The 15,924-nt window shown below is 40.4% G+C and overlaps 1 protein-coding gene across 1 annotated transcript; it reads right to left on the reverse strand.

Moving 5' to 3' along the window:
• Positions 1 to 1,592: 1,592 nt before the first annotated feature.
• KCTD12 (potassium channel tetramerization domain containing 12) lies at positions 1,593 to 5,667 on the reverse strand. The gene has a single exon (XM_073580402.1). The coding sequence runs from the start codon at positions 5,410 to 5,412 to the stop codon at positions 4,438 to 4,440; it is 975 nt and encodes a 324-aa protein (XP_073436503.1). The 5' UTR covers positions 5,413 to 5,667; the 3' UTR covers positions 1,593 to 4,437.
• Positions 5,668 to 15,924: the final 10,257 nt, after the last annotated feature.

Consider the following 15,924-nt stretch of genomic DNA (forward strand, 5'->3'; position numbering starts at 1 on the left):
ACCCCCTGGCGTATATGATCTGCGTATAAGCCGAGAGGGGGACTTTCAGCCCAAAAAAATGGGCTGAAAATCTCGGCTTCTACACGAGTATAGATGGTATATGCGTTTTTAGTGCATTTCCACTGCAGAAACAAACTAAAAATATATGCAATCTGCCCATGGCTGTATTAATTAAGTTTTCTCAAAGCCAAATACCATGAAGTATTAAAAACAAAGCAGCTTTATTTAAAACATGATATATCAAAAAGACTAAAAACAGTGTCAAAAATGCAATAAAAACACTGTGTTCCTTTATGGTCAGACACAGCTATTATGCAGTACACAGCTGGGGCACATTTATAAGATTATCTCAGCACAGGAACATTTTTTTAAACATCCAATTGTGGCACTTATTTTTATTCCAAGATATATTAATTAAGATGTACTTTGTGTGTGGGAAAACCCCTTTAAAGGGAATCTGTCAGTAGGAACCAAACCCTCCTAAGCCACCTACATGGACATATTTGTCATAGGAAGTGGAATAACATGATACCTTGATATCTGCAATCCCCGATGTCTTGTTCCAGAGAAATCCATGTTTTTCTCAATATGGAAATGAGCTGTTAAGATCTCTTGGCTGGATGCTGATCTGCATGAGAATCTGACTACAGAGTTTATTTTTAATGAAAGGTGGAGATACCAGTGTGAGATATGTAGATCCAAAGAGCAGACTGTTAGGGTTACATGTCTCACACACTGTTAGGTATTACATGTCTCACACTGGTAACTCCCCCTTTCATTTAAAATAATCTCTGGAGGCAGATTATCATGTAGGTCAGTTTCCGGCCCATATTCCTGAACAGCTCATTTACATATAAGAAAAATGTGGATTTCTCTGGAATAAGACAGCAAATCACAGATACCAAGGTATCATTTTATTTAGCTTCCTGTGAAATGCATGTCCATGTAGATGAGTTAGGAAGGAAATTTGATTTTTGAAAAAAACGAAGGTGGTTAATATGTGAAATTAAAAGGCATTTCATAATTGACATAGTTAATTTCACATGAATGATTGCCAGCACAATTACTGCTAGCTTATAGTGTGAAATAGCCTATTAACATAAAATCGTGCTCGATCTCTAGGGAAGCCTTACCATGCAGTGCTTTCTGTGCTGTCTGACCTACTTCTAATAACCTACAGCGCGGCCCCCATCACACACAGCAGAGCCGATCCAAGTCTTCAGTGTTACAGCTGCACCAAATGTTGAATGTGAAGAGCAGAAGAAGCTGTGACGAACAGTTATGACTGACACGTATCACACATGAAATAGTCTGTCCTGAATGCCAGCTTCATGTGTGCCCTATAGACCTTTATCTTGCATACTGCTGGATGTACAGTATATTGTTATCGCAATGTAGCTACATAAAGTTGCCATCCATTATGATTTTTTTTTAATGGCTTTTTTCTTGCAAACTTTGACCCGTTTCAGAGGCTACTGGCACAAACACCCAACCAGGAACTCTTTAGGGAATCCATAGTAAGGAAAGGGGATTGTCCAAAACCATCAATCTTTTCCACCAACACTAGACCCATAAAATAAGAAGCAAGCGTATTTACTAAACATTGGTACTTTATTAAAATTAGCAGAGGACAAAAAAGTCAGCACTGACATATTGTATTAGGCCCATTTTTAAAACATACTATAACCCTACAGTTGATAGCAGAGACATCTCCTTGTGCTATAGGAAAAGCAACATTTATTGGTATACATACAAGAAGAAGTAGGATACTTTTTTATTTTATGCTTTCCAACATTTCAGTCTATATATGAGAAAGAAATTAGACACATCATCTACTTTCCATGTGTATATTGTGCAAGTCCTTTAAGCTAGTTATGTTACGTCAGAGCACTAATATTATTAAAAAACTAAAATGTTTTCTCTATATATGTATATGGATATTTTCTCTATTTACATACAGGTTATTCCACCCTTTAATGCCTTTACTGCCAAAGAGGCACTCAATACAGAGAGTGTGGTGACATAGCAATGTACAAAGCAATGTATTATTAGCACAAATTTTACACAATTCTACATTTCTAAGGCTGGATATGGAGGGAATTGTATCTGTCTGATCCTATGATTGGGCTGTGTAGGGGACATGTTGAGTTTCTCAACCAATCAATTGCAAAAAAATTTGATTTGTAAGTGATCCAACTCCTCACACCCCTAAAACTAATGGAGTTGTTTTGTAGATGGTAAGTCATGTCACCTAGACATCCATGACCATCTTTATGAATAGTCAACGAAAGGACGATCTAGTACATCCCAAATTTTCAGAAGTGCAACATTAATACGATAAAGGTAGCCATATTTGGCCTATAAGTATTTGGCATGTATATGAACTACAACTCCAATCAGATGAGGAAAGTCCAATGCAAACGCTGAAAAGGAAAGAGATCTTAACTTGCCTCAAATCGTGTCTCATTATAAAATATTCTATTATTATGTGACATTCAAGTGAGATTGATTATACAGGATCATTCGAAAATATTCCATCTACTGTAGCCAATGATCGTTTTATAGTTTTCACCTCTGCGGTTAATTGTAATGAAATGTTTGCTAGTACTAATATAAATGATGTAATACACTGGTTCCATTAAGCTTAAAATGATGAAAAGGCTGGAATGGATAAAGCGCCTGTTGAAAGCATGTGATGTCATTTTTATTGCTTCTTTGAATGTTTCCTATTCTGAAAGAAAATGAGACTAAATATAGAGTAAATGCATTCCTAGAGATCAGGTGACCACTCTGGCCCAGCGTACTACATAATGCAAAAGTGACACATTTACACTGCTCAGCAGCTGGAATGAAGGGATAAACTTATTGTCATGTATTACATATTATTATTGCCCCCAAAAAATATATATCTAAAAAAAAATTAATTACCGTAATATGAGCAAAATCTTTGGTAAAGCCATTGTTATCTGATGGTTAATCAAGTAACGAATAATTGTACATATACTGTAGGGTAATCGACTAGGTGCTTCTGCAGGCAATAGGGAATCGGAGAGCATATCAAGTCAAGCTCAATGCGTATCAAGAGCTGCTGCAGTAAAAGGATTATAAATCATTTCTACTCCACTGCCTGAGAGTGTGCATGTGTGTCTGTCTCTGAGCCACGAAGCCTCAGCCACATCAGCCCAAAATGCACTCAATCGTACATAAACCTATATATTTCCACATTATTACCTCTGAAAACTACCAGAATGTGTTCGTAGATAAATGTCAAATGTATTGTGATGTATCATTGTACAGTGGCCAATGCAGCTCCGGCTCTGTGTAGTGGCTTTGTCCTTGTTAATTGGCTTCATGCACAATATCGTCTATGTGAATGGAGCATATAAGGTGCACAACGCGTCGTTTCACATCAGATATGGCACAGGCCTTATGAAATATATTACTCACGGTGAGGTTTTGCTTTTTTCATTTAGTCCAGCAGCTACTCTGTAAATAAGCCCTTTAACGATTTCAATTAACTTGATCACAAAGCTCGAATACACTGAACTCATTGCCAGCAACACAAAGGACGCAACACTCACAAGCCTATGATGGAATAACACCAGGCAATTTCCATGAAATGTTACTATGGCCTTACTGAACATAGAAAGGAGAATAAGGAAAACATAATAAATCTTGTCTTATTAATAATAATAATAATAATAATAATAATACAAAACCTCCTGCACTATAAGGATAGGGCTGTTACAATTCTAATCCCTATTGACTTTCGTAGTGAAGGCGGTGGTAGAAAAAAAGAAAAAAGTTGCTGGTTAATAAATGATAGAAAAGAGAAAATGAATTATTACTTCCATACGATATTGAGAAAATGAAATATTTCTATACAATGTAATGGGAGATTATCCGTGTATTTCATATAAGTACACAAGTATTCATATGTTGTATTAAATACAGAGTATTATTTGTAAAAAGCTGTTCATACTTACACATTCTTTACAGTCTCTGTCCTGTCCCTGTCTCCCCCTTAGAAAAATATGGAGCAGTCAAGCGATATTTTGTACCCCCCTGACCTACCTAACCCTAAAGATCTGATGGTTTGCTGAGACATTTCAGCAGTTAGCAGTTAAGAAATGTTACTTGATATTTTACTGCCTCTCTAACACAAGGAGACAGCCTATCTCAGACATGAGAAACAATCTTCTGAGAATACTTCGATACACCTATGAAAACTAGAAATGCACAATTCTTTAGCTTGTGCAATTGCTGTGCTGATCAGAAAGAGTACTTGTATCACTAATGTTCTTTTTTTTTGGAAGTTGATGATGTGTCAGGCCCACTTCTTTTGTTTCGTTAGTCTTTCTTTGTAGCTTCTGAAGAATAGACATAATTTGGGTGGTGACGTTTACGCAGATTCATTTTCTGTGTATCTTGAAGACTTCAGTCTCTGCAAAAGACATATTCGGTGTAGCTGGTCCACACTTTGTCCTCACTCTGGTCATTGCTGGCAAAGGCACATGTTCCAGTGGAACTACATGCCACCATATGAAAACCAGCTTCAGACAATTTGTCAAAAGCTTGCTCTAGAAAGTTAAATTTGAGGTAGTACCTAGAAGTGTACCTCTCTGGGGGTCTATCAGGATCACGGCTTTCGTTTAAGGTTTCTCCAAAAACTTCTTTAGCCAGAGATGTTTTACCACAAACAGTGATACGGGCAACTCTACGAAATTTGGCATCAGCTTGTGCTTCGCGGCCTATAGTGTATGAACCTCGATAGCCCACTGTAATGTATCCAGATCTTCTTCCTTCAAGGGATTGAGAAGGAGTAAGTCTAGGAACTGAGGCAGGGCTGCAGGAAGAGGAGGCATTGAAGCGATATGGATCTAATGTTGGGGAGGGCACACCAGCTGCAGGAGAAGATGAGGCTGGAATGATTACAGTGTCCAGATCAGAATCTTGAGTGGCTGCAGGAGTCAGAAGTAAAGGTGGTTCTTCACCACCTATGGAGCTGTCCTTACTAATACGTAGGGGACTGAGACGTTTCACTAGTTCGGGAAGCTGGAAATGTTCTGCTTCTCTTTGTAGACGGCTTCTCTCAGGAAAGTAATCTGGCAAAACAAGCTGCAGGTCCCGTAGATAATCCAAAATATACCGAAACAGGAAACCATCCCTATCCAGGAAGAAGCGTCCCTTGCTGTCCCGAGCCAGCTCTCCTGGTTTCTGTTGGGAAAACATACGCCAGAGTAGAGAGTCTGGAACTGACACAAGAGTGGTGTGTCTAGTTACATATACCTGGCCCCCAACATTTAGTTCCACAATTTCTGGAAACAAAGGATCCAAGGGTTTGCCCCCTATGCAGCTGCCACCTCCTCCTCCTCCATTTGGTAATCCACGTGCACTGTCCGGTAAAGCCATGAAGGCTGGAATGAGATAAATTTCTTAGTAATTTCAGTTCCTTTCCCAAAAATAAAAAAGAATTCAATGTAGATGAAATGCAAACAATGAAGAAGAAAACTAAGTCCTTGTTCCAGCAGTCAGCTTTAGAGCTTAGTGCATTTAGTGTCTCCTCTCTGTAGGTTAGGTGCAAAGACTGCAAGAAGCAGCAATAGCTTAGCACATACTGCCTTGTTTTCCTTCCTCTTCTCCCTGGGTTTCTGATTGAGGGAGCTGGCAGGGTCCGTGTTTTTATGTAGAATTGCACACTGGAGGCGTGGGAGGGAGGAGGGGAGGAAGCACAGGCACAGCTGATCTCATATATACAGAAAGGGGATGTGTGCACACAATTTGCATGCTTTGCAGATGTAACTGATGTGTTTTCTGTGCAGAAACATGCACAGCTTTGCTGCTGCCGTGCTGAGCTGTGTACTCATTGAGACAATCAATGTTAGCCACTGTTAGGCCCCTTTCACACTTCAGTTTTTTGGCATCAGTCGCAATCCGGCAGTTTTAGAAAAAAACGACTCCGTCGCCGATTGTGAAAAACTGATGCGACGGATCCGTTTTTTCACCGCATCCGACTGCCCCACCTGGTAATAATAACTGGAGCATGCGCAGTTTAAAAAATGGAATCTGTCGCTGCATTTGACGGACAGCGACGGATCCGGCACCCATAGGCTTCCATTCTAGCAAACGACGGACGGCGTCGGATCCGTCGCTGTCCGACGGAGACAAAAAAACGTTACTTTGTTCATCGTCTCCTGCCGCCGGACACAAAATTTCCAATGGATCCGGCAAATGACGGATGAAACATGAAGCCATCCATCGCAGTCCGTCGCTAATACAAGTCTGTGAGAAAAAAACGGATCCGGCGCCATTTCTAAAACTTCCGGATTGCGACTGACGCCAAAAAACTGATGTGTGAAAGAGGAACTAGAAAGCATTTTTCTGGGGATATGCAACAAAACACACATTTAAAAATCTTTCAAATAATTGCATCGTAAAGCTAGATTACAGTTTTATTAACCTCAGATTAATGATCCTAAATGCTGAAAATTGTTACAAACATACACGTTTCTATCATTACAATCATACGTATGAGGAACGATTTCTAACAATTCTTCTTAGCAACAAAGTTCCATAGGAATTATCAGAAAAAAACTTTATTACCACAAGATTAAAATAATAGGATTCAAAATATATATACAGCATATTAGAAAAATGTGCATTTCAGTTTGTCTAAATACAGACAATGCCACATTTAATAGTATATACTGTATGACTTGTGGGTGCTATAATGTGGGGGTTAAGGCAAATACAATATGCATCATTGGTGGTATTTTGTGGTCACTGTGCTAGTATAATATATACAAATTGCCTCTCAGGAACTCTAGTGTAGTCTAAAAAGTCAATATCGACCCTTTAAAGAGGTAATTTCATGAGTAATTTTTGTGCTAGTCTAGACACACAAAGAAATAGTGGCTGCAGAGCAGAACTAAAACATTTTTTTTATTTCACCTTTGCCAAGATTTTAGGAATCAAAATATTTGGCACCTTAACTTTTGTTAAGTCAAATGGGTTTTCAGTTTTGTTAAGTCAGACAGTTTTCACTGGTGGCGTGTACTTCTTCTGCCTGTATGATGCTGATTATAAGCACGTAGCAAAATTCAATGTAAAGAAGAGGAAGCCTCCACCATAACTTAAAGCAGATTTCTCAGTGTGTGATATGTAATCTTACAGGCCTGATTTCCTGGTCTAAAGTCCTGTATGATTAGAAAGAGCAGCTGAGTTTAGCTGTGTCAAATTACAAGTCCTTCTATTGGTTCTTCCGATTACTGAGTGTGTTAGCAATCACACTTATGTCTGTTGTGCTCAAGCACTCTGCTGTGTGATCAGTGCTGTAATTATAATTCACTTAGGAGAAACCTGCCTATTTTGGGCTACTCTTGTGTGAGATATAATGAGACCCTTCTCTGATCACACTGCTGAGCGATTAGAAGCTGAACACAACATAAATAAGTGATTATTGACACTTTGCACTCTCCTCTACAGAAAGTAGTGTGGGGAAGGGGCAGTACAGCAGACCTGACAGTGATAGGAGGAAAGCTGATAGAAAGGTTTGTCAAGTGACACAGCAAAACTCAGCTATGATGTCGTTTTCCCCACATTGACTCATGCAGGAGGTTAGACCAGAAGATTAAGACTATCATTACATCTAACACACTGAGAAATCTGCTATAAGCTATGGTGGGGCATGTTCTTTCCTTTAAGTGTTGCTAAATGTTTATGATTGGTTAGTTGTAGACAGGGAGAAGGAATACTTAACCCAAGTGAGAATTGATGAACAACTGTAAGACAAGGGGCTAAACACAGTCAGTAGACATCCCAGCCCCTTGTACATGCAATCTGGGATGGATTCAGTGTTTCTCCCAAACAGAGTTACCTTCTCTCCTCGGGCCACAGTAGTCCAGGCAATTAGAAGTCCGGAGATGCAGCTGTATTCCAACAGGGAAAACATAACTTTTTATTGAGCAGAGAAAAAAGGATGGACATAAAAGGCAATTTTCAAAGCTGAATTTCCTGCTCTCACCCTGACATTTGCTGCAGTCGTACCCACAATGGCCGCAGATGCCAAGGATCACAGTCGTCCAACCGCTGGAAACTGGGTGCCTGAGACCCCTTCAGCTGAGGCCCCTCCAAAGTCCAGAGGGCCTGGTGTTGCAGTCCTTTTTAGTCCTTGATGGTCTTTGGCCTGGAGCAACAAACCTCTCCCATTTGGGGGGTCTGGCAGTGCCCCGTTCATCTGCACATCTGCACTGGTCAAAGATTCCAACAGTTCGGGAGGGAAACAGCAGCTTTCTCTCTCTGCTGTCCCCCACATTAACCATTGCTGTCTCTAACTAAATACAGCCCTTTAAAGGAGAACATACATAATATAGTATTATCATTGCAACATATAAGGCACACATATAACCATACAGGTATATCACTTAGGTACATGGGAAGTGCATAGGGGGGTCACACAGCAGAAGGAGGGGGTGCAACTGAGGGGACCGGCCATCTCCTTACACAAACACCAGAAATTTTTTAAAAAGTTAATTCATTAGGTGCCAAATACTTAGATTGCTAATATCTCTGCAAACAAAGTGGCAAAAATGTTTTATTCTGCTCTGCAGCCATTGTGATTTAAACAAAGTGGTGGTCTCTTAAGTGCAAGCAGAGGCTTCCAGCTTGACTAGCCCTGTGGTGACTGCACATTGCCTGTTGTGATGTTATGACTCCATTGCCTGAGTGACTTCAGAGGCCTAGTTGAGCCAAGAGCCACTTCCTGGATTGAAAAGGATGAGCACAATGGGGTAAAGGGAAAAGAAGAGGTGTGAATGACAAGAAGGTGCACTGGGGATGCAGCTGTACAGGTAATGGTGAAGTGAGTATTCCATTTTGGTTTTTAATATACTATGTTGGCTGAGCTCTGGGGTCTAGAGAGATCAATTGCACATCAGCAAGTTCTGAAGACATAACAACTGTAGATAGCTGAGAGATTTGGGAAGTACCCAGAGTACTAAACTGACTCTGCAGCTGAGAGTGTGATGATTCTAGCCCCTGGTGATCCTGGCAAGATCCTGACTCTTCTGGGTCAGATTCATCCCCTAGTCAGAGTGCACAAATTGGATCCATTGGTGAGGGAAAGAAAAAGTATATGACCAGATGTATTGTGACACTAGTCACTGCTCACTGCTAGACCGTGATGCAGAGAAGTCAGGCATTCCGGGGTCAGTACCAAGAGAGCACATAGTAAAACTAGGGGAAAAGCCAAAGGTGTAAGTCAGGTAACTGTCCAGGGTCAAAAGCCAGGAGATAGCGGATAAAGGCAAAGGGACAAGACAAAGGGATAGTCAGAACACAGTCCAAAAGTCAGGCAAGGATCTGACAGGGATGAAATGCAAGAAGCTCATACGAGCCATACGATTGGATCATACAAATGGCCTAGGTCATTGCCTCCCCCTAAGATCAGGGTTGAGTATGCAGAGTAAGAGCATCCTTAAGAATATTTGTAAGGCTGTATTTGTAAGAGCAGTGTCATTCCACAGAACCTCAGAGGACAATTGACGGAACTCCGAGCTATAATCCTCAGCAGTGCAGGGCCCCTGCGTCAGATTCATGATCTCAGCCTCTGCGACCTCTTCTCTGCCAGGTTTGTCATAGATCATCTCTAAGGCGTTTAAAAGGATATCAAAAGAAGACCGTTCTGAGCTTAGTGAGGTCAAAGATAATGCCCAAGTCTGAGGACCCCCACGCAATAGGGACATGATTATACCCACTCGCTGGAACTCATCCGATGAAGAACAGAGTCTTAGAGTAAAAAATAAGTTACAGCTCTCTCTGAATACCCTAAACTGATCCCTTACCCCAAAAAATCTGTCAGGAAATGCCACGAGTGATTCAGGGGCAGCCAATTGCACATCAGCGGGTTCAGAAGACATAACTACTGTCGATAGCGAAGAGCTTTGGGAAGCACCCAGAGTAATAAACTGACCCTGCAGCTGAGATTTTGATGACTCGAGACTATGGTGATTCCTGGCTAGATCCTGAGCCATCTGGGTCAGATTCGTCACCTCCATGGGTGGTAGTTGATGATTCAGTAAACTCCATGAGTTCATTCATCCTCATTTTTCACAGTCTTCTACTAGGCATTGCTCCTACTGGCCAGTTTCCTACTCCACACTGATGAGGGGCAATACCCCGAAACAGCTGTTTGTGGATGGATACCATGTTTTGGCATAGGTGGTTTCCTTCATTGGAGACTGCCCTTCCCGTGGTTGTTCCCTCCCGGGGAAAGACCTAGCTAGTCATTGCTTGCGTTGAGAAACATGTGATGGTGTCTCCGCGGCATGTGTTTTGCATATTTTTACACATTTCCCATAAGGGTGGGGGCATTGCCCTAGAATCACTGCGTTGAGAAACATGTGATGGTGTCTCCGCAGTGTTGGATGTTGATCTCCATGAGTTCATTCATCCTCATTTTTCACAGATTCATCACCTAGTCATAGAGTGCATGAACTGGATCCATTGGTGAGAATAAAATAAAGTATATAGCCAGATGTAATGTGAGGCTAGTCACTACTCATGGATAGAGTATGAGGCAGAGAAGTCAGATGTTCCAGCATCAGTACCAAGATAGCATGTAGTAAAACCAACAGAAAAGACAAAGGCATAAGTCAGGTAACAGTCCTGGATCAAAATGCCAGCAGATAACAGATAAAATCAAATGGACAAGACAAAGGGATAGTCAGAACATGGTCCAAGGGTCAGGCAATGAAAAGATCAGAACTCAAAACAACAAAATCTGGCAAACACTCACCAGGAAGAACAAACTACGTCTGTCAAGGATGAGAGGCAAACAGCTCAGTTAAATAGCTTGTGCAATCTCCAGAACAGAGAACACCTGGAGAAACTCCAACACCTCCCAGACCCAGATTGGAAAGCCAAGCTGTCAATCAAAACAGCTACAGCTCAGCACTCTCATGATAAGATTGGACAGACAAGCTGTCAATCAAAACACTGACATCTCAGCAGGACCAAGTTTCCATAGGACAGCAAAACAATCCCTAACTGAGTAAAGGAATTGTCACAGTACCCCCTCTTCTAGGGGGAAACCAGCAATGGAAGGCCCTGACCAGACGATCTGCATTTACAGCTCGAGCAGGGACCTAGGATCTCTCCTGAAGAAAGTCCAGCACCTCGCAGGCCCATATTGGACAGCCAAGCTGTCAAGCAATGCACAGACAGCTCAGGATGACCAAGCAAAACAATCACTCACTTAGTGGAGGGATCATGACAGTAATAAGGAGCATTCAATTTGCAATGACCATATTCACTGTAAATTGATTTTCCCTGTAAAATTCACAGATATTTGACTAATTTGGTTCTCGGTGTTTCAATCCTCCCTAGTACTGAGAGATATACATTTTTATGGAAATGAGATATCACATGATGAAAAATGAAAAAAAAAAATTCCAAGCTTGATCATCACTGTTGTCTACAATGACTGGACTTTGTTTTTAATTATGATAAGCAATGGGGTGGACGTTTGTGAAAAGGCAAATCCAGTAAAAATTATTTTTGGCTATGTCAGAGAAAAATTTAAGAAGCTTACACTGGGTAAAGGCCCCCGTAAACAATCAATTTTGGCAAGACTGGTTGACCATCTAATGTGTATAGGTGTCTCCCAACTATCCTCCGACAGATCATCTCAGGGGAGAGAAGGATCAGGCTCAATCGCCCAATCCTTTTGTGCTCCCTCATAGAGAACACAGGAATGCTCTGCTGAGGTTCAGCAGAGATAGCTTTGGTATATGGTCAGTCTTTCATGCTGAAACACCATAGATTTGCATCATTATTAGACTATGTAAAATGTTTGGTATAGCTCAGCGATTTCTTCCTCTGAACCTCTGGCCATAAATCTTTGACCCAGCATGTTTGCACTTTCTATCCAAGCACCACATTAAAGTAAATTACATTTTTCATAAAAGCAAATGCTTTATTGGAAGTGACAGCAAACACTTAATAGCTGCAATCAGATATGCAAACTAAATATTGAAATTATTGACCTATGCTAGGGTCAAAAGATTTACTGTCCTTCCCAGCCTACAATTATAAATTCCTTGGCTAAAACCCCACAGCATCTCCTGTTTATAAAACAAACATATGGAAACCATTCAGTCATATGAAAAATAAAGTCTAATTTTAGGTTTACTATACTAAGAAAAACTATAGCATACCGTATACCACAAGAAAGTATTGAAAGGGACATAAGCAAGTCACAACATCTAAGTAGCATGGTGAAGAGCAAAACTCTAAAAAGGAACATTAAACCTACAAATGTTAAACTAGAGATAAACCTGACATCAGTCTTCAGGAGTTTCACAAGTTCCAAAGCAATCATGTAGAAATCAGTGCAACATGCCATACTAACATGTGATTGTGGCAAACAATGATTGTCAGCAGTGTTGGGTGTCAGAATCTATAGCACACAAGTACATATATGGCACATCAGAGCTGAAGTTTACTCATCCTACAAAATAATAAGTCTACCCATGTGTCAAGTAATACAACTCCTGGTCTCATATTGATGCCTCAGTTTTTGATACTAGGAAGCCTATAGAAAACCCCTAAGGTCCTGATGGTATTGATGACTGTGTACACCTTCCCACAGAACTGCTGAAATGAAGTTTAAAAAAAAAAACTATTACATTATTGATTTTTTTATTTTATTTTAAGCAAAAAGTATTTTCTGTGCCTTTCTGTTGTCTGACAAAGTTCAAAAAGATAAAAGGTTATTTCCAAGACTAAATGATTGCTGAGGGTTGGGAGCTCTGAAACCTGGATACTCTGCAGATCCCAGTCTTAACTAGAGCAGAGATATGCATGCTCGACCTCTGCTACATTCATTGTCTTTTGGACTGCTGGAAAAAGTCAAGCACAGTGCTTAGCTATTTCCATCAATCACATAGACAATGAATGGAGCAGCGTCTGAAAATGCACACCTACCTAGCCTTCATTGAAAGTGGGAATCTCATTTTAACTTCATTCAAGTCAGGGCTGTGCAAAGCACCGATTCTTGGGTTCCAGAGCCTGCTATCAAGATCCCAGCAGAAACCAACAAACAAATAGACCCCTAAAAAAGAACTTTTATTAATATAGTAAAAGCATGAAAGACTCACAATAAAAACATTCTAAACAAAGTTTATGTGTGTAATTGAGATTTACCATCAGGGTTAATCAAGAATATATATATATATATATATATATATATATATATATATATATATACTGTATATATATTAAGTAGGGTGTATAGGAGACTAACAATGCCCTAGTACTCCCTATTGATCACCCTACTTTATTGCGGAGGTTGGCAGTGGCACCCCAAAGTTTAGCGATATGGTGCCCCTGCTCAACGGCGGTATCCCTGAATGCACTAAAAAACACCCTAACTATAGTCCAAATTAACACATACAGAGCACAAATGCAATAGAGTATTTAGGAAAAACTTGAGTTTATATATAAACAGGTATGTCAACCAGTAGTACTCATACAAATGGTTAAAGGGGTGACCTTAGGATACAACATCAAGGGTATAATGAAATGCTATTAAATAGGGTACATAGGGGATTAATGATTCCTTAGTATTTCCTGTCAGTTACCCGACCTTACTGCGAATGTTAGCACCCTAATGTTTAATAATATGGTGCCCCTGAGTGCCGTAATCAGCACCATAAATATAATTCAAACATACAAGAATAATAGAGAATGGACTTATAGAAACAAATCAACCATTAGAGATCAGAATAGAAATGTACTATTCAAAATACCATTTCTTCTGGAACAGTTTAAAAAAGAAAGTCAATCTTTGGCAGTTATACACATGAATATACAATGTATTTCATATTGTTCTGTCTATCCCAATCAGAACCTACATATGTCCAAAAGTCTGGACGCTACCTATACTAAAAAAAAATTAAAAAGATAGACACGTTATCAGCCCCTTTGTGTTGGACCTCATGCATACTCTTTAAGAGTGATTGACACTTATCATTTTAGTTGAACCTGGTTGACACCTTGACAACACAATTGATGCAAATTCCTCAACAAGTCCCGTTAAAAGTCTAGCATACACATGCCCCCAAATATGGGTATCACATGTAATAAAAAAAGATTGACACTTATCATTTTATTTCTCCCAACGCGCTTCTCCTTGCGTTTTCCAGGGTTCATCAGAGGATGGATGGGACACACCAACCTGTTTCCATATGGCCAGACAGAAAACTGTGCACAGCGTCCAATTTGGGCACTGCCATTTTATGAAGGGTCTAAACAGTTAGTTCCGGTTCAAAGTGTAATGGCAGACACTTACCACTATTTGTGGAGCTCACACCTCTTTTCCACCTGATGAAAATTATGTACATGGAATGCATGATTCCCACCAAATTCAAGTAAGACCAGAAATGAACAAATCGAGTTGGCCAAGAAGGAAATGGCGTCCGTGGAAAGAAAAATGCATTCCATATTGATGCAAAACTGGAAGATGACAAAGACAATATAAGTATTAGACTTCCATGCGTTCCACATATTAAAAAAAATATTAGTGAGGCATATAATTGAGCATCCAGTGTTTCAAAATACACACAGAAAGATAAACTTATATAACCAGTCATCTAAGTTAGCATGTTCCCCCAACCTGATAAACTGTTATAAACCACAGACTGAAAACTGTAATACTTCAATGGTAAGTATCAGTTCGTAACTACATAGTCCTTAATCAGGTTAATGAATCTACATATTTCAATATGAAAATCAAACTACCCAAAAGAAAAATGAGTCAATTAAATAATAATAGTAATGGGACCACCATGATGGGTGATTGATATTGTGGTGCAGTGACCACTGTGTCCACTAGGGAGCGCTGTGTGGGTATCCCAGGACAGGCATACTGGCATATCCATTGTGGCAATGGGAATAGGATGGTAAATGACCGTTATGTATCCCAAGGTGGGTGGCCTTGGGATGAAGGCTTGATCGCGTGTCGATCAGCAGAGGTACTGCTGATTTTTTGTTACAGAGTGTCAGGGAAGCCTTCAGGTGGCTGGTGAGACAGGTGGAACCAGTCACCTACAAACCCACCCAGGGGCGTGTGTCTAAAAACACCCATAGCAAGCTGTATGTGTGTGAATGGTTGTGAATCTGATATTGGACCTGCAAAGAGGTCATAGCCATGTGATCCAGTGGGCGTGGCTACGGACCATATAAGGTGACCAGGGTAGGTCACATGAGAGAATGCCTGGATCTGATTGGTCCATATGGAAGGTCTCGGCAGGCTTCCTGAAGAGCACGTGTGGAGGCTGTGTATAATAGCTGCGTGGGTCTGACAGTTCCAAGGAGGGAACGGATGTCTGCAGTGTGTAGCAGCTAAGAGGTAACCTGGACAGGGGAGATTAACTGAGAGACTATATAGCCTGTTGGCTGGATAAAGCACAGCCTGTGTGACCACAGGGTTAAGGGAAGCAGAGCTCCACTATGAAGATTCCTTGTTGTCTGCTGTAAGATTGTTGCATGCTGCTATGGTTTATGCTGTACAATTAACCGTATGGACTATGTTTATGTTGAAAAGCCTGTGCCGGACCTGGTTTTCTGCAGCCAAGCGAGTATCCCCAAACCTGAGTAACAAGCGCTACCATACAATATATATACAAAGAAAATGGCTCCTCCAGAGCCTTTGCAGAGAGGTTGTTTCTAAACGGCCATCATATACATATAAACAGTGTATTCAGATGAAAAGCTTGAAAAGCTCAACTATTCATTGAGTCCTTTCAGACTCCATCCAGAACGGTTTATACATCATGTTTCTCCTTGGAGTATCTTCTTGTCCAAGTATCCCTTTCTAATAGATGGTTGAATTACCTCTATAACACAAAAAGAAATATATCCAAT

This window comes from Dendrobates tinctorius, unplaced genomic scaffold, assembly GCF_039654945.1.
Source record: "Dendrobates tinctorius isolate UK_male_01 unplaced genomic scaffold, ASM3965494v1 ptg000064l, whole genome shotgun sequence".
Classification (NCBI taxonomy): domain Eukaryota; kingdom Metazoa; phylum Chordata; class Amphibia; order Anura; family Dendrobatidae; genus Dendrobates; species Dendrobates tinctorius.